Source organism: Electrophorus electricus, chromosome 11, assembly GCF_013358815.1.
Source record: "Electrophorus electricus isolate fEleEle1 chromosome 11, fEleEle1.pri, whole genome shotgun sequence".
Taxonomy (NCBI): Eukaryota; Metazoa; Chordata; class Actinopteri; order Gymnotiformes; family Gymnotidae; genus Electrophorus; species Electrophorus electricus.
In genome coordinates, this window is record NC_049545.1 from 24601043 (window position 1) to 24613670 (window position 12628).

Consider the following 12628-nt stretch of genomic DNA (forward strand, 5'->3'; position numbering starts at 1 on the left):
TACAGTAATCTCACCAGTGTTTTCACGCTGTGGCAACTCACGTTTTCAGCACCCAGGGAGAAAGCACCAGGGTGTCAGGAAGTAGAGAGAGAGAAGCACCTCCAGGTGAGAGCATGCCAGCTCCTGTGTGTGGGGACATACCGGTACGCAGCTCATCTCGTCTGATGCTGTCGTTATCATGCCAGTCTCTCCTTCTCAAACCATCCGTCCAGCTGTAGACGTGCCCGTCGCCCAGGCCAAGCTGGAACCCCTGAGGGACAGACACAGTACAGACATGGTACAGACACAGTACAGACACAGAGCAGACAGTACAGACACATTACAGACACAGTACAGACATAGAGCAGACACAGTACAGAGTACAGACACAGTACAGATATGGTACAAGCATAGTACAGACACAGAACAGACACAGTGCAGACACGGCACAGACACAGTATACACACAGTACAGACACAGTTCAGACAAAGTATACACACAGTACAGACAGTACAGACACAATGCAGACACAGTATACACACAGTACAGACACATCAAGAGAGATCCTTCATCATGCTTTCGTTTGAAGACACTGTACATTTCAGCAATGAATTCAAAATGCAACATTTTAACAGACATTTAGCAAAGTGAAACAGTATTTGGGGAATCTTGCCGAGAACTATAATGCATTTCAAGAGAGATGACAAAGGTTACATTCAGGTTTGAAAGTGTTATTGCTGGAAGTCTGAAATATTTGAAGAAAATCAACAAAGGGTGTGACTGAAAGTGTAAATGTACCTGAAACAATGATTGTGAGATCTGAAGAAGATCTCACACAGATATGCGTCTTTGTTAAAGCATCTTTGTCAAGACATTTCTAGCAAATATTTTAAAAGCACAATATTTTATCACATATCTTATGGCTCTGAGCATAAAGCATAAATGTCTTTTCTATCTGATCAATGTGCATATGCGTGTGTATTTTCTCATGTCAAGAGGAGTGTGTAATCTCTCCAGTAATCGCATGCACATGCTACGTGCCTCTTCTGCGTGTTTGATGTCTTTTAAAGATTTTGTGTACTTGCATTTGGAGACTTGCTGCCAGCTAATTTCTCTTCCATGTTTCTTTTTTAAAATTTGCATTTATTTATTTATTTGCTATTGCTGATGCTGTTTGCATTACAGCAGACGACTAAAAGGACCGGTTATAGCTGTACTCAGGCTCCCGGGAAAATGGGGCGTCCGCCAGACGTCTGAGAGGCGCATCACACCCCTCACCTGTTCTGACACCTCACCTATTTGTGCGATGAAAGGAACCAGAACAGCTGCGCACCGAAGAGTCAAAGAGCTACAATCTGATCCACAATTTGCTTGTCCAGTTTCTTTGTGTTAATGTTGTGACAGGAAGACATTGGTTCTGCTAAACATGTGTTTCTTTCCATTCAGACTCAGCTCTCAGCGTTGACATATACCACGAGCAAGAAGAATGACATCACAGAGCGAGCGTGGAGATTCTTGTTAAAGATCTGAGTGTAATCAGTGATGCTCAAAGTAACCCGTTAGCTTATTACATAATGGCCATAATGGTTGCCCAGCAACCACACGAAGAAAACAGCCTATAGTTAAAGAGCATCAGAACGAAAAAGGTTTTGTTAATGAGTAGATTAAACCACAAGAAGAGCAAGAAAACACCAGCGTGATTTTAGAGGGTCTTCTGCAAATCCTGGAGCGGATTAGTAAAGACAGGAGGTTCTGAGGAACTGTGAAACTGGGAAAGTTAGCAATTGTGTTTACAGTTAACAACAACATCAACAACAACAACAACAACAACAATAGCCACAGATTCGTTCATGCCAGGAAACCTTTTAAAAATTGTGTCCTAATAAAACTGTCCTAGAAGCTCGAAAAACATTCACATTTAAATGAAAAGGCAACATTCCTCATACCAACTTTTAACAGCCCCCGAACCTGCAGAGCAGGTGGGCGGAGTCTGAGTGGTGCAGTGTGGGTGGAGCTGAGACGACATCATTGCAGTAATGGCAGGCGCTCCTCCGGAGACTGCATGTGGCCCAATCTGCATATCTCCAGAGCTCGACACAACATAATTGCCTGCGTTGAAAGGTGAATCCATTCTTCGAGAGAAAATTTTGGCCAGCTACTTTATTTATTTATTACAGTTGCTAATTTCTCCCCCGCTGCCACACTGGGGGTGTGTGTGTGTGGACACGGTCAGGGTTTGGCCTCACACAGGAGCGGGCGCTCTGCACATGCGTGTCTCATAAAGGCGAGGTCACACAAGGTCAACAGCAGCTGGAAATATTTCATTACCTGACGTCCAGGCCGCTGTGGGTAAGTACGCGTGCTGAATTTCTCTATGCTGGCCCAGTGTAGACTCAGAGCCCCACAACGCACTCAGACAGCTGAGCACAGCTCAACGAGACACTGCAAAGCAGCTCAGTCCTGCAGGTCGAGTCTAAGGGGTATTATAGTTTGCCACATATACTGTTGTGTTGTGTGCTCGTAATTCCAGGATAACACAATGGCGGTTCTGACTAAAGACTCTTACAGTTTGTCTAAGGGTCTTTTAAGGAAATGCACACTTAAGCTTCCTGAAATCTCAAGGACACCGGCGAGCCTCTGAATGCTGTTCTTCTCTTCCGGACCCTGCGTGTGGGGCTCATCCGCGAGCATGCTCAGTCTTCATCTGGGTAGCTCTGCCTCTGAGGTTTGCAGCTCTAGACTGTGCCGCGATCAAACACTCGCACTGTTTGTCTTCAAGAGCAAGAAAAAAAATAAAACAATTTAACAGGCATCTGAGGACGTAGAGGAACCAGGGACCAGGAATCCAAGTTGCTTCAGTTTTCTTTTCTGTTGTATGAAGTGCACAATACTGGTCAGCTTGAGGCTGACGGACAATGCAATTCCAAACCCAAACTTCTTTAGAATTCTTTTATTATACTGGAACAATGCAAGGAGACAACCAACATCTATTTTCCAGAGATTTTTTTTCTTGTCCACACAGCACCCCACACCTCTATTCACATGCACAAAACCAGGAAAATTAACAGGTGGAGTTATTTCTGGATTTCTCTTTTAGCAAGCAGTGGCTTTATGCTAATGACTGTGTTCTCTATGCACATGCCAAAACAAACACATCAACAAAATACAGAACCCAGCAAAGCGAGAACCCTCTCAGCTTAACGGCACAAAAACACTTCTGTTATCTTTTTGAACGCTACCCCCTCCCCAGGGGTTGGGCTGCCTGTTGTCTGCGAATTTAAAATGTACATTTAGAGTCTCACAACACAGGCCAAAGAGGCAAGAAGACTTCACAGATTCAAGGGCTGAGCGTTAATGAATGTAAAAAAACCATTCATCTTTGCCTGAGCATCTCTCTCCCTCTCCCTCTGTTTGTCTCTCCCCCTCCCTCCCTCTCTCTATACACATCTTTTATTCTTTCTCCAGCTCTCTCGCTCTCTCTCTCGGCACATTAGGTATTTTTTGGAAGTGGAACAATCTTCCTTCTCCCACACCGATTCCAGTACATTTAACGATTACAGTCTCTGTCCAGACAGCCGTGGGGTGGCAGTCTGTGCAATATCCTGCTTAATTAGAGAGACCGGTGGAAACGTAAGGTGCTCTCTGCTAGCACAATGTCACAATGCTTTAGTTTACATCCATGCAAAGGATAGTTAATAAAATAGAGAGAGAGAGAGAGAGAGAGAGAGAGAGAGAGAGAGAGAGAGAGAGAGAGAGTCAAAATTGCAGTGAAGTAGGTTTTTCCTGAGAACATGAGGGTTCCAGAGAAACAGGATGTACTGGACAGAGGGCCTTCATCAGCTGTGCAAGCAAAGTGCTTCTGAAGTTCTAGGACTTGCTTGAACAGCTGATAAAGGTCCTCTGTTGGAAACATCCCCTTTCCCTGAAAACCATGTGCACTTCACTGCAAACGTGACTACCTCTTCATCTTTCACTACAGCACACTGCAGCTACGTCCTGGAATCTTCTACATACAGAGAAAAGACAGGGAAAGAAGTTTATTTATACTGCGTTTTCCATACACACTGGTAGGTCAAAGCGCTTCACATAGATCCACCGTAGGAGTTTCTCTAATGACTGTATTTATATTAACTGTATTAAAATAAGCCCCTATTTTGGCACATAAATGAGTAAATATTCACAACACTGGACCGCTGTGTGATTAAACACCAAACGAGGTTCAGGGTGTCGAGCAATGCGTCATTAGGAGAAACATCCACTCCTCCTTCAGTGCCAAACATACTGCCCAGGTGGGGTAGGGTTACAGAGCGTAAGTGCATCCTTGCCAACAATTTTAGTTAAACTGTACCCTTGCAGAGAGGAGAAAAACATACACACACAAACATGCAACTTACGCCCACATGCACACCTACGCATACACACACACACACACACACACACACACACACACACACACACACACACATTCTCATGCTTTTATAGAAAACCTCCCAGTGGAGATATTTGTTTGCTGTAGGTAAGGCATCCTCTGTTGTGGTGTTTGTGTGCATGTGTGTGTGTGTGTTCTGTACCTCTGCTGCTCATCACACCATGTACCGGCGTTTTATGCGTCCGCTTCTAATTCAGCCAGAAATACTTCCACTGTTCATCAGAATGTGTGTAGACGCTACTGAACGACCTTACTGAACAAACCTACTAAACAATCCTATTGAACAATCCTACTGAACGAACCTGCTGATTGACCCTATTGAACAATCCTACTGTACGAACCTGCTGAACGACCCTACTGAACAATCCTACTGAATGACCCTACTGAACAATCCTACTGAATGACCCTACTGAACAATCCTACTGAACGAACCTACTGAACGAACCTACAGAACAATCCTATTGAACGAACCTACTGAATGACATTACTGAACAATCCTACTGAACGACGCTACTGACCAAACCTACTGAAAAATTCTACCAAATGACCCTACTGAACAATCCTACTGAATTAACCTACTGAACAACATCAAACACCAGGAAGCCAGTACTGATCCATCTCACACTGAGACAGACACATCTTATCCTACTCAAACCTTCACACAGATTAACTCCAGTTAACTGGCAACTGCACAGAATATCAACCAACACCTTCTCTATTTTCATGGATATTGCCAGATATGATCAGGCTGATGTGGTCCCCTTTAGCTGTGCTGCTGCAGTGATACGGTAACTATGCCCTCAGAGACTGGGCTTGAGCGCTGTTATTATAGATAGCACACACTCACAAGCCACTTTATTAGAAAAACCTTATTCATGTACACACTGGCTGTTTTGGTAGGTACATTTATCTTTTAGCTACTTTTAAAACGCTGTACAATTACACACTGTAGCCTGTTGCCTTGTATGACTTCCCAGCATCTCTAGCCCATTAATCACAGTTCGGTTTTCTGATTACAGGAGCAGAGCTGAGCGGATATTATTTTTGGGTGGTGGAGCACTCGCAACACAGCCACAGCACCATCCTGACGGAGGTACGGCAGTTCCACTGGAGTCTTTACATTTGTCAATGTCACTGACGGGTTACGAGTGGTCTGCCATCCAAAAACATCCATCCGACAGCGGTGCCGTGGTCAGGAACTCACGACTCATGCTGAGATGACACACAGCGTGCTCGTTAGGGCATGGGCTGCATGACAGTACACCTAGAGAGGGTTTCTAATCAACCAATGATGCTAACAATGTGGATGGTGAGTGTGAACATGGAGAACTATCTTCCAAGCTGATGTTCTGAGAACATGACCACAACACAGTTGTTAGTTTCTCTAAAATAGTTGCTAGTTACTGTGGCATAGTTGTTAGCTAAAAGCCTTCGGTTGCTACGATGCTGAAATGATGTGGGCAGCTACACCGTTTTTAATTTTTGGATTCAGAGCATCTTCACAGGCTCCTAGAGTACATCGGAATATTGTAAGCAGGCTGCAACCGTCTTCCACTGCTGGCACTGTGTGACGCGCTTCAGAGTGGCACGAGCTCCCAGGGCAGAGTCTGCTTGAATAGAAGAGATCTGTGTCGTGTGCAGTGTGCACCTGTCTTTGAGTCGGAGTTTTGTGATGCGTGTATTAAAGCACACTGCCTGACTGCAGACGCTGCTTTGCCTTAAAGCTCTTATCTGCAAAAGAAGCAATTTGGTGCCGCGTTACCCTGCTAGGACCACATTTGCGAATAATCATTCATTCCCACATTTAATCCACACATTTTACACAATGCCTCTGGCTTTACCCTCCTCCCTTTCATCTCTTTCCTGCACAGATAAGCGAGCAGCTGTTTCGTGCTCCTGCCAGAGTTGCTGTCTAATTATATCGTTTAGAGGTGATGTTTCTACAGCTTCTTTTACTGACCAGAATTAAAATGGAAGCACGTCCATCAGCTGAAGGCTTCCTAGCGCCAGGAGCAGCAGAGCAGTACCGGGCCCACTGGGTTTGGTAAACAGAATAGTACCACACCCACTGGGTTTGGTAAACAGAGCAGTACCACACCCACTGGGTTTGATCAATAGAGCAGTACCGGGCACACTGGGATTGATCATGAGAGCAGTACCGGGCCCACAGGGTTTGATCAAAAGAGCAGTACCACACTCACTGGGTTTGATCAACAGAGCAGTACCGGGCCCACTGGGCTTGGTTAACAGAGCAGTACCGGGCCCACTGAGGCTAATGTAGGTATGATAGTCTGACACAGCATCCATCACAGTCAGGGTCTCCAGTACAGGAGAGCACCAGAAGTAAATCAAGAAAATCCGTTAATCTGTAAACAGCAGACAGCTGGTTTAAAGGTCTGCACACTGATCACCGATATGTTCATCTGTCAAGAAAAAATAGGTGCAACCATGTGAGCTTTTGTCCTATTATTGGGAATTATGAGTCCAGGACAGGGTAACTGTCCAAGAGTCCAGGACAGGGTAACTGTCCAAGAGTCCAGGACAGGGTAACTGGCCAAGAGTCTAAGACAGCCTAACTGAGCTGAAATGCCATTAACTAAATTGGGAATTTACTGGGGAAAGAACTCTAAGAATTATATTAAAGAATTATAAAGAATTATCTTAATGATAGAAAAGGAAACACACAGCTGGCCTCAGTTTCCAGAACCTGCCAGCACCAGGCCGTTATCAGGACTGCAGGATGCATCCATTATCCAAGCATGACTGCTTTCCTAATGAGATTGCCATCTGCACATCATGGTGTGTTTCGTAACATGGACATCCACAGCTCTGGCTACTAGCAGTACAGCCATCTTGATGAGCTGGCCTCAGCCTAGCGTCTGATCTAGCACAGACCAGCACGCGTTGTGCTGTCTTGATGGGCTTCTCTCTGGTGCAGGCCGGGATGAAGCAAAAGGATTCATTCAACCAAAGGACAGAAAGTAACGATGATTATAGTGGTTATTGTGTATTCAAACATCTGTTGTTTTAGTCTCATGTGTTTGAAAGCCACAAACAAATAATGGAAAACAAAGTGACTTAAATGTTTCCCTCAGCTACTCGAAAGAAGCCGTGAGCAGAGAGGTGGTAATCAGAGAGCTGGTGTGTGTGTGTGTGTGTGCGTGCGCTAATCTCCTGACCGTGTCCTGTAAACACCAACACTATCCCCCTGACCGTGTCCTGTAAACACCAACACTATCCCCCTGACCGTGTCCTGTAAACACCAACACTATCCCCCTGACCGTGTTCTGTAAACACCAACACTATCCCCCTGACCGTGTCCTGTCTTGTCAGTGTTATCACCGTCAAACTCTCATGAAGTGTCACTCTGGGCCAAGGGGTCTGTGTTTCTTCTGGAGGACAAGGTGGTCCCATAGTTAGAACCCACACACACCAAGCCCCTTGTATCAGCTCGCACAGGTAAATCAAAGGTGACTTCCATCACCAGTTAAGGTTGCTATGACACTGGGAATATTTCCATGGCGACAGAGTGCTCATTCAGTGTACTGTCAGCGGTAAAACCCTCTAGTCTAGTATGCGTCCTCATTAAGGAAACATTTGGCACTATCAGGTCCCACTGTTATTATCACTTCAAGTCAGCGCAGCTAGCTAGCATTAGCATTAGCATTATTACTTAGCTCGATAGGTAGGTGTAAACGCAGAGTTCTGGGCATAATCACACACGTAATTTGTGTCTCTGTGCTGGTGGCTGACCGGAGATTTAAAGACTGGCAGTGGAGGACACCTCTTCTGCCTGTCTACCTGGAGACCAGGTACCAGAAGAGCCATGCAGCTATGTGAAGGCACACGTAAGAGACACTCCTGTTTGACGACTCGCATGCTGGTGATGCTACTGGCTGTCAAGAACAAAACGAACATTAACTGATGTCGTGAAATGCGTCTGATCAGAAGCAAACGCACCACACTGTGAGCACTGAAAATCTAATTAGCACCAGTGAGCGTGGAGTTCGACGGCAGCTGTAAGGCTGATTTCAGCGTGCTGTTTCCAGCCTCAGTCATTAGGGCCCTCTGTTCTGAAGGGTGTCGCGTTTCGAGCATGACTCACTGGTCCAGCTCACTTGGCAGGATGCAGAGACCCCAGTCCTGCTACTTATTTCTCATCATTACAGGGTCTATAGCGCTTAACGCTCAGCGGTTTTATTTTTGCTAAGCCTTTCCCTGCAAATAATGCAGCTTTTGTTTGAAGCATCAGTGCCTACATGGAAATTAAAGTGCATTTATTAACCTGCATCTTTTTAACACAATCTTTTATTGCATAGTAAAAAGACAATACAATTGCTTTCATTTCAAATATGTGTATTTGTATATACATGACAACACAAACATACACACATGTACACTGCCTCCCCAAACACACACACACACACACACACACACACACACTACCTCCCACAAAATCACACACACAGACACACACACACACACACACACACACACACACACACACACTGCCTCCCCCAAACACACAGACACACACACACACACACACACTACCTCCCGCAAAATCACACACACAGACACACACACACACACACACACACTGCCTCCCCCAAACATGCAGACACAGACACACACCCCCCCAACACACACACACTACTTCACTCCTGAGATTATATTGAGCATGAGCAGTTATGTTGGACTTCACATTAATGATATCAGAAGTATTTCTATTACCATAAATCACACTTTCAACCTTGAGTTTGTAGTCACTCTTGAGTTTGTAGTCACTCTTCAGATTGTAGTCACAATCAGCTGGCTTGTGCAACTTGTGCAACCCTGAATTTGCCACCAGGAGTTCACACAGGCTAAGATGCCCCTTACTTAAACACCTCACTCTGAACACTGCAGGTCCATCAGGTGTGTGTGTGTGTGTGTCTGGGGAAATGGGATTCCAAATCCACTGACTGAGATGTATAGGACCTTCAGTAAATGAGACAACGTGCAGGACAAAGGCAAAGTGCATGCTGGGAAATCCTCACAGCAAAGAGGGTGATAACAGGACACAGAGACGCTCAGCTAAGAAAATCTGTGATTACACTCGACACGCCTTCATCTACACTGTACCAGCCATTAAAGAAACAAGCAGTACAGCATTGTGGAGCAGGTTATGTGGGCTTTACTGCTGGGATGTTAAGGGTTAATATTCTTCCCTCGAAGAACTGGATAAAAAAAAACCTTCCTTAGAATGGAAGCAAAGACGTTTTAAGGACACAGCAAAATCAATTTGTTTTTCTCTGTAACCCCATCAAATTCACAGGCTTATAAACACAAACAACATGACTGATATGTAAATGAGGTTCAAATCATATTGATATGTAACCATGTAAAATGATGTTTTTAAATCTTGGTTAAAACATCAGTTTTGCCATCTGACCTGCTTACTGCATTCACTGTAGTATATACAGAAAAAAATCACTTACTGTCTAAACTCCGAAGAAAAAATTAAATGTGTGTGAAATATAAAATAATATGACCAGAGTAGAACCTGTTCATATACTATAGAAGAGCACTGGAAGACTGGGCTGGGACAGAGGGTTGGAACACTGGAACACAGGGATGGAACACTGGAACACACAGTTGGAACACTGGAACACAGGGATGGAACACTGGAACACACAGTTGGAACACTGGAACATAGGGATGGAACACTGGAACATAGGGATGGAACACTGGAAGACTGGGCTGGAACACAGGGTTGGAACACTGGAAAACTGGAACACACAGTTGGAACACTGGAACACGGGGATGGAGAACACTTTGAAAAATACTGATTGTTAAATCCTGAATGCACTGGCCTATGTGTATTCTGGTAAAACCCTCCATGGGTTTGTGTAATGCTATTTGATGGTGAATTTGTTATGCTCTCATACAATAGCAATGCTCTCGTGGACTGAATACAGCTTATTCATACAGAATTCTTAATTTTTAAAATCACTACTTAAATACAAAAAGAACTGATGAAATAGCAAATGTGTTTTGTTTTTCTAGAAATAATTATACTACTAAGTAAAATGTAAACAAATTAGTAGTCCAGAGTAATATCAGATTTGGTTATTATACGTTATTTTTCAGTGTAGCGCCAAGTGTAGCGTGATACAGTCACTATCTTTTCTCCATCAAGAGGAACTGGAAATACAGGGGGGAGGGTTAGGATGGATGTGTGTGTGTGTGTGTGTTTGTGTGTGTGTGTGTGTGTGTGTGTGTGTGTGTGTGTGTGTGAGTGTGTGTGTGTGTGTGAGTGTGTGTGTGTATGTGTGTGTGTGTGTGCGTGCACACACATGTCTGTCTGTGTGTGCATGCACACGCATGTGTGTGTCTCTGTGTGTGTTTGTGTGTGTGTGTGCGTGTGTGTATGTGTGTGTGTGTGTGTGCGCGTGTGCGTGTACAACCTTGTATATTCCTCATCATGTTATTATGTTGGATAATTCATAGCTGAATGAATCAGATGTAGTCATGTTGTGGATTAGGTGATAACCGACTCCTGAGTGCTGCCAGAGGACCTAACCACTCTGGTTTTGTCTCACCCAAAACCATCCCTCAAACCTCCTAATCCACCCACTCTGAGCACAAGATAAACAATACCCTGACACTTCCAGCTCAAAATGTCTTCGCTGTAGTTTCAAGCTGCGTTCATTTTTTTTTTAATCCAAAATTCTTTCCTATTAAATAAATAAAGCACTACGTACCATCAGCCATTTTTGTACGGGGGTTTAAAATCTCAATAGTAAGTTTTACTCTGTGTAAAGTTCACTATAAAAGATACGTTATGTCTATTTATAGTTTGGAGAAGAAAACACCTTACAACCTTACACACCATACACACCATAACACAACCTTACACACCATACATACCATAGCACAACCTTATACACCTTACACACCATAACACAACCTTACACACCTTACACAGCATACACACTTTACACACCATAACACAACCTTACACACCATAACACAACCTTATACACCATAATACAATCTTAAGGTGTGTAAGGTGTGTAAGGTGTGTAAGGTGTGTAAGGTGTGTATGGTGTGTAAGGTGTGTATGGTGTGTATGGTGTGTAAGGTGTGTATGGTGTGTATGGTGTGTAAGGTGTATATGGTGTGTATGGTGTGTAAGGTGTGTATGGTGTGTATGGTGTGTAAGGTGTGTATGGTGTGTATGGTGTGTAAGGTGTGTATGGTGTGTATGGTGTGTAAGGTGTGTAAGGTGTGTACCAGGCTAACACCATGTGCAGGGTAATGACTTTGCCTGTCACTCTACATCTCTCATCACAGGACGGCCAATGAAAAGAAAGAAAATTGGAAAAGATTGCTTTAGGCTAGAATTTACACCGCAGTTCATTTCAGCACTTAAAACACCCCAGGACATCATTCATGCAGAATATTATTCTGGGTCTCTTCACTACTCAATAACAAACACAGGAAAAGAAAACAAACAAACAGCGTGTGCTACAGAAAGTCTTAACAACTGTGCCAACATGAGGAATTTGTGATACAAAAGGGGGAAGTCACATTTGGAGAGTGTGAAGCTTTTGTTCCTGTGTTGAGGTTATTAAAAGTCTGATCAAAGCCACGTTTGTGCAGTGATGCTGTTCACCAGAAAAGCTACTCACTGCTCTTCCTCTTGCCTGGTTTGTGTAGCCGCGCCAGACGATGGCACCTGAGCCACGTGCGACAGTTCAAAGCAGCGGGTGCGTGGAACCCGCACGCCAGCCGTCTGGATGAATGCACAAGAGGTTTGCTTGTTTGTTTTTTTGTGTCCACTATTAATTTATCATGCCAGAATGTGGGAACCAAGTTCTCTTACATAAGTGGTCTAGAACCTTCCGAGAAAACAAAAGCACTCTTTTACCAAGGAAAACACAGAATTTTTTATACTGTTAGCTAAAGACAGCTTTGAAACACAAGGCTATTAGCAACCTACACCTTGATGTGCATACTGGCAGAGTGGTAACAAGGTACATCACTGTCTGACCAATGGTAACAGAGGTTTATCACTGTCTGAACAATTGTAATAGAGGTTTATCACTGTCTGACCAATAGTAACAGAGGTTCATCACTGTCTGACCAATGGTAATAGAGGTTCATCAATGTCTGACCAATGGTAATGGTCTACTAATGTTCAGATAAGAGATGGAAGTGTGTACAGCTGTTTTG

General features: G+C 44.0%; 1 protein-coding gene across 3 annotated transcripts in view; it reads right to left on the reverse strand.

Annotated features, from left to right (window-relative positions):
• galntl6 (polypeptide N-acetylgalactosaminyltransferase like 6) overlaps nucleotides 1-12628 on the reverse strand; it is a 154604-nt gene that overhangs the window by 120254 nt on the left and 21722 nt on the right. For all 3 annotated transcript variants that reach the window (XM_035531306.1, XM_035531305.1, XM_035531307.1), the window contains exon 3: nucleotides 142-250. In XM_035531306.1, the coding sequence (XP_035387199.1) occupies nucleotides 142-250 (109 nt within the window). The remainder of the gene's footprint in view (nucleotides 1-141; nucleotides 251-12628) is intronic.